Here is a 22,412-nt window from a genome sequence, read left to right as displayed (position 1 = left end):
GAATAAATGCATCTCTACGAGGAATGTTCAGCGTCTCCCTTCAGAGCATGGAGACGCTTAAAGAAACACTATAGTCACCTAAATTACTTTAGCTAAATAAAGCAGTTTTAGTGTATAGATCATTCCCCTGCAATTTCACTGCTCAATTCACTGTCATTTAGGAGTTAAATCACTTTGTTTCTGTTTATGCAGCCCTAGCCACACCTCCCCTGGCTATGATTGATAGAGCCTGCATGAAAAAAAAAACTGGTTTAGCTTTCAAACAGATGTAATTTACCTTAAATAATTGTATCTCAATCTCTAAATTGAACTTTAATCATATACAGGAGGCTCTTGCAGGGTCTAGCAAGCTATTAACATAGCAGGGGATAAGAAAATCTTAATTAAACAGAACTTGCAATAAAGAAAGCCTAAATAGGGCTCTCTTTACAGGAAGTGTTTATGGAAGGCTGTGCAAGTCACATGCAGGGAGGTGTGACTAGGGTTCATAAAAAAATGGATTTAACTCCTAAATGGCAGAGGATTGAGCAGTGAGGCTGCAGGGGCATGTTCTATACACCAAAACTGCTTCATTAAGCTAAAGTTGTTCAGGTGACTATAGTGTCCCTTTAAGGAGAAGCCAGATATCGCTATAGAATAACACATTGCCGACTCAGAACTATGCTTGGCTGACACACTCTGGCAATGAGTTCAGTCCTGTCTGGCCTTCCTAAGCTTTAAAGAGCTACTCTGATTCTTTTGCAGAACTCAGGTAAGTGTCAATCTTCACTATGGCACAGTGCCAGGGCACAACTGCTACTGTCACAATTACAGTGGGCTGTAGTGGCTAGGGTGCTTAAAGTGTTCCTTTAATAACTAGGCCATCCAAAAGCAGAGAAATAACCTTCCACTTATACATTTGATAGCAAGCTGACAAACTGGTACAAAAAGTGTAAGCAAGATTTTATGCTCTATGAAGTTACACAATATCATGCTTACCAGGCATACTGTAAGCTTGCAGTCTAACTAGTTGTGGATGAGAGGGGGCTTACATAAGAAACTTTTTCATTGAAAAGCGATAGTCCTTCAAAATGTTCATTACACCCAATTCAGTATGAAGAAAAAGCAAATTGGATAAAATGTGTATCTTCAAGGCCAGACACAGAGATAGAAGCACACATTCCAAGACCTATTTGTAATTCAAAGTGCACCCAACACACACACACACACACACACACACAAGGATGACTGTCTCGAATGAGGATTGGTATAGATTCTAATTTGGTTTATGTGTTTCACGATGCTGACAGCGTGGTGCTACATCCTGAATTACAGCTAGAGCAATGAATACTTTTGTGTACCCACAATGATCGTGGGCTGTACATTAGGATTTGTGAATGTTGACACACTATGCCATAGGGTTCAACGGGAAAAAATTAGGAACTCTTGCCCTATACAGTTGCTGGTGATTTTACTACCACAATAGCTTTACTCTGAAATCTAAGGAGAGTGTGGTCAGTGGTCAGATATTCATAATTGACACATCCACTTTAAAGCATTCGAGATTTGATACTTACTCGCCAATTTTCTTTGCTAGCTCTACACAAGATGCATTGGAATTGGCGGAGAAGAGAACAAGGCCACCCTTTGTGACGTTCATGATGCGGTATGACTACGTCACACACAAACGGAAGGACCCGCTGACCACCTAGAAAGATACAGACATTTTTTAAAAACTTCATTTTTTTTTAAAGAGTAAAATAGTGCAGGTTTAAATCTGAAATCACACCATTGAATAAAACACTGGAAGGATTGTTCCATGAAGTCAGAGACTCACGGTCATATAAAAGAAATTCCATACAAGCCCACGTGTGCTTTCTCCAGCAGTGCCGAACGTGCCCATGTGGACAATCCAATAAAAAGAAATCTGTAAAATATATATTTAAAAAACACAAAACAAAACCTAAATGTTTGCAAAACATCTAGCCAACTTTTAGTTAGCTATTTGGTAATGCTAACATTTCTGAAGTGTCATTTCCTCTGTCAACGTATACTAAAGATTTAGCAAATGACGTCACTATCCGGTTTGGTCCAGGCACAGAACGCAGCGGAACGTAGTGGAGACTTTGGGTGCCACGAACATGTCTTCTGACTAATTGTGTTCAAGTGGATTGTTTTGCAGCAGCTTGGATAATGTGGAAGGTTTCACTCTTCCATTATCCACCTAGCCTTATAGATTGCTGCTTATTTAGGAGTGAAAGGAGCATTATAATTATGCAAATCTGCCATTTCCTCTGAGAAAAAAAATAGAGGCTTTAGAGGGCATGCAACAAAATACTTGAGAGTAGTTTCATTTACACAATGATACAAATGAAACTAGTCAACAAACCATAACGTGTGCACAAACACAACTAGAGTGTGAATAGCCCAATTCACATTTATTTTTCTATAAATGAAGCATTCTGCAAATTGTTGCTTATAAAAAGGAACAAGGGAGCATTAGGCATCATAATTTGGACCTGGAGCAAGTGCAGCTATGGTTCTCAAAAGGGTCTCTTTAACCCCTCAAGGACACATGACATGTGTGACATGTCATGATTCCCTTTTATTACAGAAGTTTGGTCCTTAAGGGGTTAAAGGAAATAAAAAAAAATAAAAAATGAAATGTATGTTTTTATATATTTAAACCTGTACTGCATGACCGCTGCCAAACATCTGTTTGTACCAGAGTTGATGGTTAACTGTTGGCATGCCATACGTACATGAGAACAAAGATGTAGTTCATCTCCCTTTTGTTCCGTAGGGTTAAAATTTATGATTCTCTTAACAGAAAAGGCCATTGCTCTGCTCCGCTAGATTTATGGCACGGTCATGTAATGAAACACTAGGCAACTTTCAATCTTTGACAGTAATAAATTGCACAGGAATAGGGCCTTTCTACTTTATTACAGTCATGGAGACAGACTGAAGTCCACAGAACATCCCAAAGTACTTTAACTATCTCTCAGGTACGATCCAGAATGATGGTTGACATGTTCTGGAGCAACAGCGTCAAACCTCTTGAAAAACAGAAACAAGACATACCTCAGCATACCTATAGACACAACATACACTTCAAAACAGAAAAACCAAGTCTTACACACACAACCTATTAATACTGCACCAACAGACTGCAGCGCTGTATAACTGGTGAATAAAACAAGGATTTGCAACAGGACTACATTGCTGCTTCTCCATGAATAGATGTGCAAGGATGCCGAGCACAGACTGGCTATAGCAGGCTGGAACCAAACATTTGTCACCTAATCTTCTATGCAAAACTACACCAATTTCCCTAAACAAGAGGTGCAGAGTCTTGTTACTGGGAAGCAGCACAGGCTGAATGTATATTTACACAGACAGCAAGAAGTGTGTGCATGCCAAAAAAAAAAAACCAGTACAGAAACCTTCAACTGAACTGTCCAAACAGAGATTACCCGTATATTTAGGAGACTGATACACCTAAAGTTTATCTGTCTGGCAAAACACAAGTTAGTCACAGTATGACTCAAAAGGGCAGAATTGGTAGCAAAAGTATGGATTTGCAGAGGGCAGGGCCTGACTGTCATGGAGGAGAGACACATCTCAAGCGAACTCCCCCGCTATCCTGACCCAACAGCTATCAGCACAACCTGCCCTAAGAGACTAATCCTGAGACGCTATGGCTTCCCGACGTACTGTCACGTTTCGCAGCGGTCAGAGTTGCAGGGAGCTTTCCTACATCCATGTTGCCGAGGGTCCCACCAGGGAATAACCTTGCTAAGCTACAAACTCTTGTTTATTCTTCATTTCTTATATTAAAAAACACAAACAAACAAAAGAAAACATATATATAATATGCTTCCACTTGTGTTGCCTGTCAAACTTATGAGAAATGTCACTGTACTCCTGTTTAGCTAGGCACTACTAAAATAAAGAATAAAAAAAAAAATATGGATTTCCCTTAAATTCCATCTAAAAATATGGTTACCAACCTGTCAATTCTCAGCATAGAGATATGTGGTGACGACTGAGTGACAGGGTAGAGTAGGAGAACTCTCCTTTAACAGCAAGCTGTAGTATGAGGACAAACCGACAAATTGGTCTCAATTTGAAACTTATTTTGGCCCATGTTTTAAAAGGAGGGAAGAAGAAAAAAAATAAAAGAATTAGATAGATCGATAGAGATGAAGAATTTTATTGGAGACCGTGAGTCCTGCCATCTCTACTATCATCTGGATATTAAAGTCCCAGGCTGAGCAACCGGCAAGTATATATACATACAGCCTATGTGCAAGGAATTTTTCAATATCTATCAATATATATCTATATCTCATTAGCTCACAGTTTAGACAAAAAAAAACTCACTTCACCAGCAGGTTCCTAAATCCATTGTCAGATACTCAGGCTCTACAGAGTTAACATCCAAAGGGGCTGCAAGATTATTAAAACTGTCAAGTGCCATATGGGTGAGCACAGCGTTGGCCTGCACTACCAGTATGGCATTCAAATGTACGACTCGTGTGACTTGGCACTCACTGCTGGACAAACATACATAGCACAATCAGTTTTTATCTGTGACAACTACCATAGTGGGAGTCAGAAATTCCATTAATTAAGAGGGCAATTTTACCACCAGACACCGCGTAGGACTGACATAAAGCAAGTTCACATGCCTCCAGTCTAAACTTATATAAACTATGATACAATCTTTTTGAACATCAAAGCCTGACACGTTAGGAGTGTGCCGAATCATGCCTTTCCCCAAGGCGACTTTCTTCCAACTCCAGTTACTGCTACATGTATCTAGTTTGAATCTGAAGTAACAGGTGATAAGCAAGTGGCCAGGTTAATTCTAAACTGTTAAGCTTCAAAGAAACACTTTAGAGTGAACTCAAGGAGAGGGGGTGAAACATGCAAGGTGCAACAGGACTGGCTGGAAGAAAAAGCAAGCAGGAGCATACATTTCTTACAGATTCTGGTATATAAAGCAACAGGAAGGCCTATCAGCCAGGAGTTATTTTTACGGTTTAAGTATTATTAGCCGCAATACAATATAAGTATTGTATAGATAACTATATGCAGACATTTGTGTAAAGTAAAGAATAAAACAGACAGGATTTTTTTTATTTTACAGAATCTTCAACAGTAGCAAAATAAAGACAACCAAACACAAGACAATTAATAAAACCCAACATATGTACTGAGAGTGAATAAACCCATTCTGAGAAGGGTTAAACAAGGGAGGGGGAGAGGAGACTGCTGCAACTGCAGATGCCACAAAGAGGAAACCCTAAAAATAAGCCTGTACAGCTCACAAGTACATTTCTGCTTTCGTACATCCTGTATGCACACAGATGGGACACTTGCAAGTCAATAAATTCAGACCTGTAGGTATTAGGCCCTAAATACAAGTCAATATTAGTGACAATTCCAAGACTTGGTTTACCAGTGGCCTTCAGGACAACCCGGTTTGGTCTAGATCGGTGAACATTAAGATTTCAGATACCGAAGGAATATGAAAGGACAGAGATGTCAGAGCAGCTGGAACGCACCAGATTTTTATTGTCTTAAATTATTTATTATGTATAATTTGCAGTGTGTCTCCGACAACAATCAAACTAAAAGCCAGGATAAAAATAAACAGAACGAGAAGTGATTAGGAAACATGATATCAGCTATGTATACACATACCTAGTAGTCGCTGAGAAAAATGGCATGCAGAAAGGTTTTGTGCTCAGTTGAAATATGAAGAGTTAAAATCAAAAATTTAAATTCACCACTTAAAATTGGACAAGTGCTATATTATTGTCCAGTCCCAAAAAATCATATATAATTTATTTTGAAGCAGCCTTAAATAAAATGGTTTATTAATGTTTTGCTTAAAAAAAATCTAAAAATAAATATATATATTTTTTAAATCAGTACTTTGGCAAGGAATGAGTTACTGTAAACTGTTGAAACATATTTTGAATAGGGGTGGGCAAAAATACTTTCATTTCTTCAACAGAATGTTCATTCAGCTTACCTCACTATTAACGTTCCAATAAACATTCTCCCTGTCGTCAGCGCTTATAAATCAAATGGTCATCATTTTAGAATCTCTCTCTGACTTAAAATATTAAGTCCTGTGCTAGTAGCCAGGCTTTGATGTTTACTGCACGCTTGGAGGTTCCATGGTACATTTACCAGGGATAAATTCCTACTCGTAAGGGCCAAAGCTTCACTTGCCAATAGCGAGAGCCCATTTTGAGACCGTGACATGCAGACAGCCCAGAGCTTCAGATGTATCATTTCATATACATTGCAAAGTTTGGAGCCTTTAATTTTTAATCAGTAACTTAAACATGAATCTTTGAACATTGTGATTCAATTCCAAGATGACAACCTTCACACAAACAATGGCAGATCTTCAAGTGGTAAAAAAACAAAAACAATTACGATCGTATTGTTGCAAAGATATAACATGGATATATTTGCAAAATTCTTCCAAGCGATTTAAAAAAAGAAAATATTAGTTGACATTGCCACCTTAAATTCTACTCAGAAAATGACATTATGTAATTAATCTAATTTTCTAAATTTCCCTGTGGAGCTTCCTTCTCCACCAATATGGCATGGAATGGCTGTGCATACAGTCGACCCGCCACTAAATGACTTTTCGTGTTAACTGGAAATGCAGGTCGGATTTCTATTCTTTCTATAAAAAGCGAATGAAGGGAGAAATTTAAAGTGGAAATATAACAACATATACGCATATTCATGCAACTGGGCAAAATCAATATACGTATGGGATTTAAACATCTATAAAATGCCAGCATGTCATAGGTGCTGCTTAACATATTTCAGCAGTGGTAGTATACGTTCTGACAATATCTACTGGTGAAGGAGGTGGTAACTGTGCCCTGTACCCGCACTTCCAGGAAGAGTGTCATGGGCAAGGTATGTGGGCTGCGATCATTCCAAACCGAAATCAACATCTTGTTATGCATTGGTTTTCCTTTCCCAGCAAGTTGAAAAGACATAATGAACAGATTCGATTAAATATGTACACAATTATAAAAATGTATTTTTGTGGAAACACCATTTACTCCTTAGTACCTGGATGTTTATTCACCAACCTGCAGACACAGACTCTTTTGGGAGGGAGAAACACAACCTGAAGGGAGAGATAGAGTGTTACGGCAGAGTAGGGAATAAAGTGGGTGAGTTGACTACGTTTTGGAATGTGGGTAGCAAGTAGCATGAAGTATAAATTGATGGAGGAAAGAATAGTGAGGTTGGCGACTGACATTTGGTGCAAGAGGGGAAAGTAAGAGTTAAATGTACTTTTCAAAACATATAATAGTATACTGCTCATCATTTAAACTCCGGGTGGTCATATTTTTCTATTAACAAATCATAAAATAGGGTGATTATGAATGTTAAAAATCTGACTTAATCAGGTGCTAATAAAAGGGTTAGTACACAAATCTCAGTGTTTGCAATCATTTTGTGTTTTGAATTTAGTTGGAACTCACTGTAATTACTCAAACCCGAAGAAACAATAAAATATTTTACTTTGCACGCTCATCGGGGCACTTCAGTACAAAGCTCCTTGACATCTGGGGCCATACTGTGCGGGATGACTTTCACGTTATTTGGGGGTGCATACATTTCCAAGCTTTTCTTCTGACTGGTAAACCTCAATAATATTTTGTATCACTGTTTACAGATAAACCACTACTAGAATTACCAACAACGGATTGCTCTGCATGAAAAGTACTGTATGGAGAACATGTACATTTCTAAAGTGGCCACGTGGATGACTTTACACAGGTACAAAATAAATACGTACAAATAGGTGAGGTTGGAGGCTAACAGGACATTAATTGAAGTTGGAGGAAGAGAAACCTGGGCATAGAGCCAGTATATATCATTTGTATCAAAAGTCTCAGGGTCATTTGCCAAGTTGTGAATTGTGAGAAATTCACCAAGGAATTTCAACTTTTTATCCAACTCAGCTATTCTAACCAATTCCCTGGTGAATTCCTGAAAAAAATAATAATCACATTTTAGTGAATTATTCTGCATGTTCCTAACTGATCAAGAAGGAAAGCTCACATGACGAAAAAAAGGGGAAGTTTCTGTGCTAAAGAATTTTAAACAAATGACTAACAAATAGATTGTGGAAAAAACTACTTTCAGAGGACTACGTGAAGCTAGTATGGTTGGTGATCGTGCGCACGACTGCTTAGCTTATAAAGTAAATGTTTTAAACAGGAAAATCTGAAAAAATTAAAATAAATAAAGGCTGTAACAGCTAATATATTTAAAAACCAAACGCCTTAAGAAAAAATAAATAAACGAGGCACAAAGTGTAAATGCAATGACAGTCATACACTTCATATTTCAAAATTCCAGAAATCTCTGCTAATCATTGACCTCCTGCAGCTTTATGGGAGTTGCTTCTAATCTACACATGTTTTGATTACACCTCCCTTACTAAAGTTTAAGAAGCAGTAAATACAGTATAAAACAAGCTTACACCTTTCACATGGTGGAAGACATGCGGTAGAGTTAATTTGGTAATAACACGTGTTACACAGCACTTCCACATAAGGTGTCATTCAAATCCAAGATGTTTTTAACTCAGCATGTGACAAACATAAGAGGGGATGGACTTTGTAAAACTCAAAGGGTCTTTACTAAAAGGTGATGGTCACTGTGCCCTAAATGCCACCACAAATCATAAAACTTTGAGAAAAATAAATAAAAAAAACATTACAAAAATAAAAAAAGATGTATGTTTAGCTATATGATGAACGGTGATCCTGTTTTACAGACATGATTTTAGAAAAATGTATTCTTGTCTTTTCTTGAAAACAAGAACATTGAGTATTTACTACAGGAAGAATCATTCAAGTATATCCATTTAACCACTTCTTGACAAAGTTATGTGTAAACGCACATTATGTACCTAGCTAGCATATCATACGTCATGAAAGGGTTAAAGAAATGGACTGGCTACTTCCTTATTAACCAGCAGGTTACACATTTGCAAGCAAAAACAAGATAATGCTAGACAGCTACTGAGATTTTCTTTACAAAAACTTGCCTTTTTGTCCAATGCAGGTTACAGTGCTTCACTTTTAAAGAGGTTTAAAAATATGCATATATGCACTAGATCTTGCATTATTGCAGCAATAGAAACTATTGTATGGGTAATATACTAATGCCTTTACAAACTGGTGATTTGTGGAGGAAGACTATTTTGCAGACAATCTGTTGGACAGACTTCAGAAATAGGAGGACTAGAAGACAAATATATATAAAAAATTTTTTTATATATATTATATATATATATATACACACACACAATATGGCACACCATGTGAGGCAATCTTCACGAATCCATCCACCTAAATGGATGTACAATTATAGAACAATGTCATAAATCACATATATACGTTGTACTTAGAATGCCCAAACCCTGGAAGCAGGTAGTCATGACTCCTGGATTCTTATTTATTTAGATTCCAAATGACATGACAGAGATGTCATGATAAAAATATTTGCCAACCCTTGGTCTCCTTACAAGGGCGGTTTCCTGCCCCTAAATGCTGTCACGCTGGCTGCTAAAACACCATGTTTGGTTTATAAATTATGAATACCTCTGTCCAGTCCCCACACACACACACACATTAGCATTGACACATTGAATTGTTCTTAAAAAAAGTAAAACAAAAATATATATGTGTTGGCTCAGCTGTATGGGATATTTCAGCAACATGTATTACCATTTATTGTATTTGCTACATGTGATGTACATACCCAGAATAAAAAATAAACAAAACAAAAATTATAAAAATATATTTTTGGAAAAAAAAAAAAAAAAAAAGCATTTCAGCCCAAAAATTAAAACCTAGCAATGACAGAGTGAAAGCACTTCCATAAATACATAAAATGACATAGTGCTTGTAGAAAGGTTAGGCATTGCATCAAGGGAATTGTAGTTTTTTAATTAGTAGTGATGGTCCAAGCTGTCTGCCTGCCCCTGGTTACATGGAGAATAACTAAACCCATGGCAGCATGGGCCATATGGCGAAGTCCATAATGGGAGACTCGCAAACAGGCAGCCACCTGTGGGTTGCCATGGTTACTGTGAGCCCATTCTTTATTTGAGAAAGCGCCAACCTAGTCCGCAGCGCAGTACAAAGGACACAAGCATGGCTGGCTGTATAAAGCCCCACTTTCATAAGGCAGCAGGAGCAGGGGTAAGTCTCCAACCCGCCCTCCTGCCCCACTCACCTGTCCGTGCTCAGTCCCGCTGCTCCAGGTACTCAGTAACCAGCAGCCCTCCCTGTGTCAGCCTCCGAAAATGGCGGCGATTCATCAGCCTTGCAGATCGCAGAGAGCATCGATGCGCTCTCATTCCCCCTCCCCTTCCTTGACGTCTCCCGCGCTGACGTCACCAGCCCCCACGGTCTGTCAATGGCAGGGAAATGGCAGGCACACGGAGCGCCGAGCGAATCGAACGTACCACTGACATGCACAGGCTAACCTAGAGTGACCAGCCCCATTGGAAACAAAGGGATTGTGTCACCCTGTTAGCCATTCCCCCAACAAACAAGGCTAGGGGGGGGGGGGGGGGAGGGAGACAGGGATTTATTTTAATTAATAATTTTATATTTATTAGTGTTTGCATGAATCCAGATAATTAAAACAAAACAAATTTAGGGACACAATTAAATTAAATGAAGTAATTGCAGGTTAAAATAAAATATTGAAAGGGACATTTTAAAGATTATTATTAGAGTAAATTACTGTACTGTTTCCTGCGGTGCCAAGATGCCTCCTACTCTGCTACCCCTTGTTAGTGTTAAATTTATTTTGTAATTAACATTAAAGGGAAGCCGTAAGCTGCTTAGCCATTACAGTATGGAGTCTGTTTTTGGAGCAGGTTTACATAAATCAGGGTGACGCAGTGCTACGGCTGTGGGTTGAATCATTTCAGTGGTGGATGTCCGCATTAGCCGTACAACTGTGGTAATGATAAGCTTAGAGTGCTGGGCTGAAGAGCCCCCACTACTCACAAATTATCATCGCCACCCAAATTTGGAGATAAAACAGGTATGAAATATCCCCATTTTCTAAAGCATAGCAGAGGGGTCAGGCAGTGCCCTAACTTGGACAGCTTGCAGACATGATTTAAGATGCTTAGGACATACCTCTCAACACTCCCGGATTCGATGGCATAGTCCTGAACTTGGGGTCTTGTCCTACTGTCTTGGGTATGTACTCTGATATGCTGTGTCAATAGTCTGTTAGGGGTTATGGCTTAGGACAGGCGTAGGCAACCTACGACACTCCCGATCTTGTGGACTACATTACACGTAATGCTCTTTCAGCCATAATGTAGACAAAGAATTCTAGGAAACGTAGTCCACAATATAAGGAGTGCAGAAGGTTGACTATCGCTGGCTTAGGATATCTTTTTTCATTGCTCACAATTGGCGAGTAAAAATTTAGCCCTGGCTTGTACAAATAAAACTCTGGTAAGTATAACATGGCCTGCAGTGGTGAGTGACATTTAAGGACTGCTGGTAGTAATAGGACGTAAGATTTTAAGCCCCGTCTATAATTTAATAATAATTTATAATCTATTTTGTGTAACAGCCATTCACACTATAGTGAGTCTACAACAATGGTTTCTGTCTATTACCTTATGGTTCTAGAAATTCTAAAAGGCTTGCAACTATCTGGGAAGTGTGGTTTTGCCAAGGTTAGCCAAGGTTATCTTCACTTGTCAAGTGAAATCAATAGAGAAATCCCATACGTGTTTTTGTATTATGTTACTGGGGCTTGAAGTAATTTCAAAATAAACCAGTTCATAACAGCACCGTCCAGTATGCACTTTACCATCCCACCGCAAAGGTTAAAAAGGTATTTTACGTGCCTTATCTAACTATACCACAGTGCGCTGCTTTCTTTGCGACTTGCCCCCTCTTTCCTGGCTGAGATAAATAATCTTAATTATCTTAACGGAACACTATAGGGTCAGGAAAACAACTATGTATTCCTGACCCCATAGTGTTTAACCCACCATTTAGGTGGCTTGCACCCCCTCACCCTCCCTTTAAAGAAATTAAAACTCACCGTATTTCCAGCACCGAGCGGGTCCACTGGCGCTAGCTCTGCCACCTTGGTGACATCATCAGAATTGCCGATTTTTAGCCAATCCAATGCTTTCCTACGGGTTTTTGGCCAATCAGCACCTCCTCATAGAGATGCATTGAATCCATTTATCTCTAATAGGAAAATTCAGCGTCCCCATGCAGAGCGTGGAGACGCTGAAGGCAGTGCTGCCTACTGTGCAGCACTGCCCCAGGAAGCACCTCCAGTGGCCATCTGAGGAGTGGCCATTTGGACGTGTCCCTAGGGGCAATGTAAACACTGCCTTTCCTCTGAAAAGGCAGTGGTTGCATGAAAATGTCTGAAGGCAATGATTATACTCACCAGAACAACTACATTAAGCTGTAGTAGTTCTGATGACTATAGTGTCCCTTTAACCAATCTAATGCTTTCCCATAAAAAGCATTGGGAGGCTAGCGTGCATACAATACAAAACGCTACACTGCGCCAATCAGATGTGTAGCGGAAGCACCTCTAGTGGCTGTCAGTACCATTGCTAATTTTGTCGACTAAAAGTTTTAGTCAAATTTTAGTCGACTAACATTTTTGAGGTTTAGTTGACTAAAACTAAAACAATTAAAATGACTAAAACTAAAATTACATTTTAGTCAAAAGACTATGACTAAAACGAAATTGTAATTTGCTGCCAAAATTAACATTGGTCAGCATTTCAGCCACTAGAGGCATGTAAACTCTGCAATGTAAAACATTGTACTTTCTCATAATGGCAATGTTTTACATCGCAGGGTCAAAATGAGAGAGACATGGCTCCCAGACCACTTCATTAAGAATCCGCACACATATCAACCCAGAAGCTGTTGGGACGCTGTACAGAGCTAATTACCACAAATATTTCCAGATGGGAAGGAAGTCCTTTATGTATATTAATATATTTTATACATATCTAAAAAAAATTTTTAACTTATTTATTTTAATTATCAATTATATTTTTTTTATTTTTTTAACTACTAATAAATGGTCAGATTTTATATAATTCTGAGAGTTGGTCTGCCTTTAACCCCTTAAGGACACATGACGTGTCTGACACGTCATGATTCCCTTTTATTCCAGAAGTTTGGTCCTTAAGGGGTTAAATTTGTTCATCACATTACCCTTATTGTGGTGACAGTGAATATATGGTGTAGTGTTTTAAGGTGTGTTGTAGTGAATATAAGGTGTAGTGTTTTGTATATATTGTTTGTTGTTGGTTATTGGAGTCTATTCTTTGTTTTCTATTTTATTTCTTGATACCTCACCAGTAAGAGTACAAGGAAATAGCCACGTAGAGCCCTACAGGCAGTGGCGTAACTACCACGGTTGGCCTGACCGCCCTGTCGACCTCTCCTACTGTGGAACTAAAAAACAACAACAATGTGTACAAACACAGAGTAGAAATGCACCCTTCAAGAGAAATACAGGTATATAATCAAATAGTTTATACTTATATGTATACATAACACAGATGGCCGGCGAATATCAGCAGTGCCTTTTATAGCTAATATCATTCCATAAGTGGTCCCAATAGTTTCAAACAGAATTGTCCAGTCTCGTTCTCCATAGATGTCCTCACAGAAACCAGAGAGCAGAGGGTCTGGTAGTTCTCATTAGATGCCTGTACAGCTTCTTGTATTCTTGAATTAAACCAGTCTGGCTCGTCCTCGGAGATGTAAACGGATGATTTGAGTTTTGAGGAAGTGGCCGTTTACATCTCCGAGGACGAGCGAGACTGTTTAGATCAACAATACAAGAAGCTGTACAGGCATCTAATGAGAACTACCAGACCCTCTGCTCTCTGGTTTCTGTGAGGACATCTATGGAGAACGGAACTGGACAATTCTGTTTGAAACTATTGGGACCACTTATGGAATGATATTAGCTATAAAAGGCACTGCTGATATTCGCCTGCCATCTGTGTTATGTATACATATAAGTACAAACTATTTGATTATATACCTGTATTTCTCTTGAAGGGTGCATTTCTACTCTGTGTTTGTACACATTGTTGTTTTTTATTTTGATTCTTAAGGTGTTGGGGATACACCTATTTACACCCTTCATACACCTTTTTCTTTATTGGAAGCGCCACACTTGTATCTATTTTATATTTCTCTCCTACTGTGGGCCTGCATAACATTAGGTTCAGTGCATGACCAAACCAGCCCGTGGCGCGCGGTTGCCGGGTGACTAGCCGGAGGGGAAGACTGCTCTGTGCTATTCCCCTCCTGCTGGTCTCTCTATGTAGCATGGCCAAGCGGACTACGGTCTGACAGGAATAGCTCACTGAGAGAGCACTTCCTCTCAGACCAGGTACCGCGTTGGGCAGCTACAGGAGGGGAGGGAGAAGAGACAAATGGAGGAACTTAGGGGGAGGGAATGAGAAACATGGAGGAGCTTTGGGGGAAAGAGAAACATGGAGGGGCTAGGGTGGAATAAGACACATGGAGGAGTTAGGGGTGAAACAGATGGAGGAACTGGGGAGGAATGAGACCCATTGAGGGATGTGGGGGAATGAGACATATGGAGGGGTTGTAAGGGCATGAGACACATTTGGGGGGAAGCAAGCAAATTTTGCACAGGGACCCAGTGGCTTCTTGTTACGCTTCTGCCTACAGGCAAGTGATCGCTGGGAAAATCCTTTGCCGTGATTGACAGCTGTTACCTAGCTGTAGCAGTGCATGCTGTTAGTGGGCTATTGCTGGTTGCCTTAGCATTGAGGCAGTTTAACAATAGTGATTGATTAGCGCTCAAACACCCTGTGAGTCAACCATTGTGATTATAACATGACTTTTGGAACCTCCCTTTCTAGTCTACATTTTGTGATTTAGTTGTAACTTATGTCAAAGTCAAACAATGTTTAACACCTTTAGGACACATGACGGAAATATTCCATCGTAATTCCCTTTTATTTCTGAAGTTGTGTCCTTAAGGGGTTAAAAAACAAACAAACAAAAAACAAAAACAAATATAAATGATTGTGGAATATCACAAAAAAACATTACAGAGATTACTTGGACTGTTCTGTGTAAAGCTGTTCTGAACTCAAAATTCTTGTACAGTGAATACAAATGTTTCTTCAATCCACAATACAGAACGAAACACAGAATCTGCTGTCCTTTTAACACAGTACAACTAATGTAGAAGTCATTGAGAGGTTTGCATTCCAGGAGATAACAAGCTCAGTCACCTGAGGGTGAAATATGAACGTTTGTAATTATCTTATCACTCTTGTGAAATTATGTCCTCTAGATAATTTTGTGAATGAATGTTATAAATATATTGAAATATATTGAAATACCACCTACGGGTAGTATTTTGTGTCTGCATCTTTCCGTCCATCCATATATCTATATTTAGACTTGTTCATTTGGATTTGGACAAATGCACGTTCATCCGAATTTTGGGCAATTCAGCCGTTCGTCCTTCTTAAAGACAAATAGCTAAATTGAAACTACAACAAATTGACCGAAGAGCGAATTGCTGGTTGGACAAAAACATGTCCAGTTTTTGTTTAATTGCAAAGGAGAGAACTACTGTCTCTCTTCATGGAATTAGATTATTTAAAAATAGAGCTTCCTGCGCTTTCTAAATCCCACCATGCCCCCCTCATCCAATGCTGCTGGTAAGGGTTTAAATTACTTCTGTAGATTTTCTTCACGAGACATATCACCTGAACTAAGCAACAAATAAAATCATATTGTCAGTACGAAATCCATATTAGTATAAAGAATATTTAAATCCTCCTAAATGCTGCGGATATGTGAATTTGTACTAAACCGCAAGCAGCCAGTGTCTGATTGCTGTCATAAGAGATAAATGACTGGGCAACTATTGATGCCTAGTTGCTAATACCACAAAAAGGCCCTGAGCCCTGTTTGGGGGCAATTAATAAAATAATAAAGCAAAGGGGACATAGTGTCCCCACCCTGAAACTCATCTATGGCCAGTGGGTGGAAGCTATTAAATAACATTAATAGGGGACCTAGTGTCAAACTGTTCTTTAAAGTTTTTAAGACTTGCCCTGGGAGGACTCCAGGGTACCCCTGGCACCATATCCACTACAGATCGCTGTAACAGTTATGGTGCTCGGAGTATTCTTTTAAGGGTACCTATTTATTATTTTTCTTGCATGATTTTCCCTTAATGCATCACCTCTAAAACACATAAAAAACCCTGGAGAGTATCTTCGCACCAATGCTGTGATTAAACTTATAGCAGATAATTAACTTCTAGAGCGTCACAGGAATAATTAAGTAGTTTAAACTCTCTGTATCTTTAATTGTAAGAAATATGAACGGAATCCCATCAAACTATGCTGATTTTGGATGTGTGAAAAACTGCTCTGCACTTGACCTGATTTTAAATAATTTGGTGTCACTATGCTCCTCAGCTCAGTCTGTCATCTGTGACTGACATGCCACATTGCAGGCCGTGCCAACAAGTGACTCGGGCCAGCCCCACGTGATGTTCATATCTGCACAGCACTGCAAATAGTAAGGCTAGAAACTGACACCTGTTGCTCTGCAGATAGGGTTACTTTCAAGCTGTTATACGTTCGCTGGGAGACATGTAGTTCACAGCCAAAATTAATGTAAGGAGGCACAGGATAGCAGGAAGGAAGATGTACATTTCTATCGGTATTGCTACTAATTCTTAACACTAGTATTTATTACAAAGTAGCCATGATACCTCTAATTCCATTTTACTAACTTCCCTGTAATAGCACATGGGCCATTGTGAGGTTACATCCAGTTCTACAGAAGCAGGAGTGCTGAACGGCGATTGAGAAGAAACACGAACGGACGATGAAACGTATGATATGGGAAAGGCAAAATAGAAATGATAATTATGGTAGTTAGCAAAATATAATTTTCTGGTTTTCTGCTGTTGCGTTATTGTACAGTTTACATCCTTGATTCTTAGCCAGTGCTATGAATACCCCAAGGGGTACATGCACCAAAGGCATGGGGTACGGCAAGAGCTGGCCAGCACTCTGCCAAAATACAGTGCCCAGTTGGAGAATGGAGGCGGAGGTGGCGAGGGAGCTGTACTCTTCATGATCTTCCAATACTGCTTCCTTGCGTGCCCTGCGATGATGCCGGGAGTCGGGTTAGGATGTCACTCCTGCCCCAGCATCAGTAAACATGTGATGGACCTGTGGTGGAAGAACACAAAGATTACACAAGTCCCACACTGGACCCCAGGGAAAAGATCCATCCCAGCTCTACCAAATGTACAGAGTCTGGGTGAACTTAAATACAAATAATAAACATATACTGATTTGTGAGTGTGTGTGAGAGAATGTGTATGTGTCTGTCAGTGAGTGTGTGTTTGTCAGTGTGTTTCAAATTAGTGTGTTTTAAATTGTGTGTCAGTAAGTGTGTCTCTTAGAGTGTGTTAAATCAGTGTGCGTGTCTGTCAGTGTATGTGTGTGTATGTGTGTCAATGTCCTCTGTGTGTAAATGTGTGTGTGTCTGTCAGTTAAATTAGTGTCAGTAAATATGTCTGTCAGTGAGTGTGTCCTCTGTATGTAAGTGTGTGTGTGTGTGTCAGTTTCCTCTCTGTGTAACCGTGCGTGGATGTCAGTGTCCTCTGTGTGTAAATGTGTGTGTGTGTGTGTGTTTATCAGTGCTCTCTGTGTGCAATTATTATGTGTGTATTATATTTTCATTTTCTGACTTTTATACTTCCGATTAATAATTCATACACTCACTTACATACACAATACTTACATTACTTTATAGTTATTTAAAAATATTCAATACAACCGGCTGCTTGTTCTCCAATATGGTATTAACTTAAATATCAGTGTCTACACATTTCATTTGAAATTACTTTCTTGAGGCAGGGCTACTAGAATTGTTTGCGACCTGCAGGGTACTTTGTTTTACTCCATAACACAGATTTACATGATTACCTCGATCCCAGGAGTAGAGAATCTGTAACACCCTAGTTGCTGTTTATTATTTAACTCCAACCTAAGACTGGTAAAGCAAGATATTTAGGTGCGGGTATACTGTGCAGGTTTTGTTGAGTGTGCAAGATTATAGATTCTAGGCCTGCTAAAGATTCCAACTCAGCTATGGAGATAAAGAGGGCCTGAAGAGAGGGGGCTGGGAGCGGGATAGGAGGAGAGAAAGAGAGAGATTGGGGAAAGCAATTAGACTTGGTGAGGGAGAAGATGTAAAATAATACTCTTAGGAAGATAGATAAGGAATGGGAGTCATCAGGGCCGGTACATCCATAAGACGGCACAAGCGTCTGCCTTAGGGCGCACCGTCCCGGGGGATGCTAGATCAGAGTGACCGGCAGGAGGTGGGCGCACAGCATTCCCTCCTGCCAGGCACTCTGTGTAGCGTGGCCGAGAAGAGCAGCACGCACCGCGGTACAGGAACTTATGTTTTCTGTAACCGGCCGGACTGAAAGGAAGTGCTCACTGAGAGAGCACTTCCTGTCAGTCACGCCGGGTACAGGAAACCACTAAAAGAGAAGGGAGAGGAACATTAAAGGGAATGGGGGGTCACTAAGAGACAGGTAAAAAGAGGGAAGAGGAACACTAATGGACATGGAGGGGAGGAGAGAGGAACACTTGGAGGGGGGTGGGGGGCTGAGTGGGGAGAAAGACACACAGATGGGCCTGGGTGTGAGAAAGGTCACAGAGGGGTTGGGGATGAAAGCACCACACAGAAGGGCCTGGGTGTGGATATACAAAGGGGCTGGGGGTGAAAGATACACAGAGGGGCTGGGGAAGAGGAAAAAAAGACACAGAGGGGCTGGTGATCAAAGAGAACACACACAGAAGCTGGTAAGAGTAAAAGACACAAAGGGGCTGGGAGAGAAGGAGACACTATGGGACAGAGGAGGGGGGGAAACAAACACTATGGGACAGGGGAGGGGGGGAAAAGAACACTATGGGATGGGGAGAAACAAACACTATGGGACAGGGGAGGAGGGAAAAGAACACTATGAGATGGGGGGGGCAAAGAACACTATGGGGGGGAAGAACACTAAAAAAGAGGGAGGGGAGAGGAACATTAAGGGGGCGCACTAAAGTACAGGGGAAGGAAGGGAAAAGGAACACAGGTGGGGGGACAACTAAAAGAGAAGGGAGAGGAACATTAAGGGGAATGGTGGGTCACTAAGAGACAAGTAAGGGGGGGGAGAGGAACACTAATGGACATGGACGGAAGGAAAGAGGAACACGGGGGGGGGCTGTGTGGGGAGAAAGATACACAGAGGGACATGAGGGGGGAGAAAGACACACAGATGGGCCTGGGGGTGAGAAAGTTCACAGAGGGGCTGGGGTTGAAAACGCCACACAAAATGGCCTGGATGTGGAAATACAAAGGGGCTGGTGGTGAAAGAGACACAGAGGGGCTGGAGAAGAGGAAAAAGAGACACAGAGGGGCTGGTGGTGAAAAACACACACACACACAGGAGCTGGTAAGAGTAAAAGACACAAAGGGGAGAGAGAAGGAAACACACAAAGGGGATGGGGGCGTAAAACATACAAAGGGGGGTTGTAAGAAATACACAAGGGAGGTGTAAGAGACACAATGGAGAAAAATAGGGGATAAGATGCACAAAAGGGGAAATAGATTTAAAAAAGGGGATAAGAAACAAAAGGTAGGTTAAGGGGCACACAGGTGAAGATGCTTTTGGGTGGGTGGGTGACAAAATCCTATTTGGCTGTGTACCCGAAAATCCTTGCACTGGTCCTTGGAGTCGTCAAAATATATTTTTGCTGAGAGAGCAGCAGTCCTTCCAATCTGGCCTGTATAACTCCCATAATCCTCTGCTAACCATAGTATAAAACTATCCTCTATACGTGCATTCCCTGGCAGGCTGCCACTCACTGGCCAATGTTTGAAGCTGGCTACATTTATTTACTTGTTTGATGTAAGGTGGCTATAGTTAATTTATTTGGCTTGCTTGTTTCTTGGAAAGAGGCGGGTGTCCTGTTGACCTCGTTAGTTGCCCCTCTAACACTGTGTGTATAACCTTCGACCTTAGTTATTGTTGTGTGATGGTTTCTGAGCTGTATTACCCCCTGGAAATGTAAACGGGCTGATCCCAAGTCTGCAGCTTGAATTGCTCTGTTTTTATCAGAGGTAATCACCTCACGCATAAATATTCTGTAAATAAACACTTGCCATCAGGCTCGGCAAGTCTGCCTCCTGCTGTTTGAAAATAATTTAAATGTTAAGCATAGCACTTACTGTAAGAACATCACATTCTACAGGAAACATCATCATTTTAACAAGTTTCCATTTCTATAAAGGACATAGCACATTTTTTGTCTTGAACATTATCTGTATAATTGGATGTCCAACAGTCCAACACTGTTTAATCAGTAATTATTACTACAATTTTCAGGATTATCTGCTAGCAGACGCGCTGGGATAAGTAATCCTGACAGGTCAAAGGTTGCTGCATGAAGTCAGGTGGGCAAAGTTTAGGTATGGAATCAATACCTAATGCACACGGTTCATTCTGCAACGTATTATTATTATTATTATTATTTTATTATTTATATAGCGCCAACAAATTCCGTAGCGCTGTACAATGGGTGGACTAACAGACACATAATTGAGATCAGACCACAGGACGTACAGGAACAGAGGGGGTTGCGGGCCCTGCTCGATGAGCTTACATGCTAGAGGGAGTGGGGGAATTAAATAGTTTGTTAGAGAAGGGTTTATTGAGTGCTTGGTAGGTCATTTTTGACAGTTGCAGGAAAGGAGTCATGGGGTGGGGGATGAGAAGCCTGCTGACAGTTTAATTGATACGCTTTAATGAAGAAGTGAGTTTTCAAAGATTTTTTGAAAGAGTGGAGGCTGGGTGAAAGTCTGATTGAGGAGGGAAGGGAGTTCCACAGAAGAGGTGCAGCCCTGGAGAAGTCTTGAAGGCGAGCGTCAGAGGTGGGGATCCGGGCAGAGGACAGGCGTAGGTCTTGGGCTGAGCGCAGGGGTCTCGACGGGACATACCTGTGTATGAGGGAGGATAGGTAGGTTGGAGCAGCATTATGTAGGGATTTGTAAGCAAGCGCCAGAATTTTGAATTGGGTCCTATATCTAACTGGAAGCCAATGCAGGGACTGACAGAGCGTGGAGGCATGGGAGGTGCGACTGGACAGGAAAATAAGCCTCGCAGCCGCATTCATTATAGATTGCAGCGGTGCAAGCTGGGAACATGTAAGACCGGTGAGAAGGGGATTGCAGTAGTCAAGGCGAGAGAGAACAACAGTATGAACCAGTATCTTAGCCGTGTCCGGCGTTAGATATGGGCGGATGCGCGCTATGTTCTTGATTGGAAGCGACAGGATTTGACTATCGATTGGACATGGTGAGTAAAAGAGAGGTCAGAATCGAAAAGAACCCCTAGGCAGCGAGCCTGTGAGGTGATAGTAGCGCGATTGACTTGGATGGAGACAGACACAGGAGTAGCAGCACTTGAGGGAGGAAAAACTAGAAGTTCTGTTTTGGACAGGTTGAGTTTAAGGAAGTGAGCAGCCATCCAGTTGCTCTTTAAAGATTAACCCATGTAAAAACACTTCAGTTGTAGCTGGAATAAAGGAATTTGCCAAACACCCTAATCTCTACAGTGCCCCAAATGTAGAGATTCCAAATATTTTGGAATAGTTAGATTTCATAACTATGTCCATCAGGCACCGCTCCCCACCTCCACGGCTGCTTAGTGAGAGCTGGATGCTTCTTTGAATTTTCCTCATTGCTTGAGAGCATCAGTTTGGGTTATAATAGCCCACCTTAACCCCTTAAGGACCAAACTTCTGGAATAAAAGGGAATCATGACATGTCACACATGTCATGTGTCCTTAAAGGGACACATATTAATTATAACAAGAGCACCCACCCTCTGTCTATGCTGATTTGGCCACATTAGCCCCCTATTTATATTATAATAGAGACCACCTAATGACTATGGGTGTGGGATGGGGGGGATACTAAGTGCCCCCGTGTTTCATAAGTAGCCCAGAGGGGGCAGAGCAGACAGTAGTATGAGTCCTGTTATTTTATAAATTAGCCATCATCCGCTGGCAATAGGTGGGGGTAAGGGGTTGGACAATCCTACCCCAATGTATTAACTTAAAGTCCCCCACACAATGCCCATGGATGGATGCATGGGCAGATTGGGACACAGGGAGGTTAAAAACATCCTTTATATTAATGCAGGGGTCAAATAGGCTTCATTTATTTATTGATTTGCTTTGGTGTAATTTTTGT

General features: G+C 40.7%; 1 protein-coding gene across 2 annotated transcripts in view; it reads right to left on the bottom strand.

Moving 5' to 3' along the window:
* The window catches only part of PRPSAP2 (phosphoribosyl pyrophosphate synthetase associated protein 2), a 50,343-nt gene extending 39,968 nt beyond the window's left edge, over positions 1-10,375 (bottom strand). Inside the window, exons 1-3 of one of the 2 annotated variants that reach the window (XM_063430440.1) lie at positions 10,288-10,375; positions 7,099-7,156; positions 1,557-1,687 (exon numbers count right to left, since the gene is read on the bottom strand). In XM_063430440.1, coding sequence (XP_063286510.1) covers positions 1,557-1,639 — 83 coding nt within the window. In that variant the 5' untranslated portion in view covers positions 1,640-1,687; positions 7,099-7,156; positions 10,288-10,375. The remainder of the gene's footprint in view (positions 1-1,556; positions 1,688-7,098; positions 7,157-10,287) is intronic. The other variant, XM_063430439.1, reaches the window with a different exon arrangement.
* Positions 10,376-22,412: the final 12,037 nt, after the last annotated feature.

The sequence above is a fragment of the Pelobates fuscus genome, chromosome 8 (genome assembly GCF_036172605.1).
Source record: "Pelobates fuscus isolate aPelFus1 chromosome 8, aPelFus1.pri, whole genome shotgun sequence".
Classification (NCBI taxonomy): domain Eukaryota; kingdom Metazoa; phylum Chordata; class Amphibia; order Anura; family Pelobatidae; genus Pelobates; species Pelobates fuscus.
Note: the sequence above shows the minus strand (reverse complement) of the source record. Positions and strands in the feature narration are given on the sequence as shown.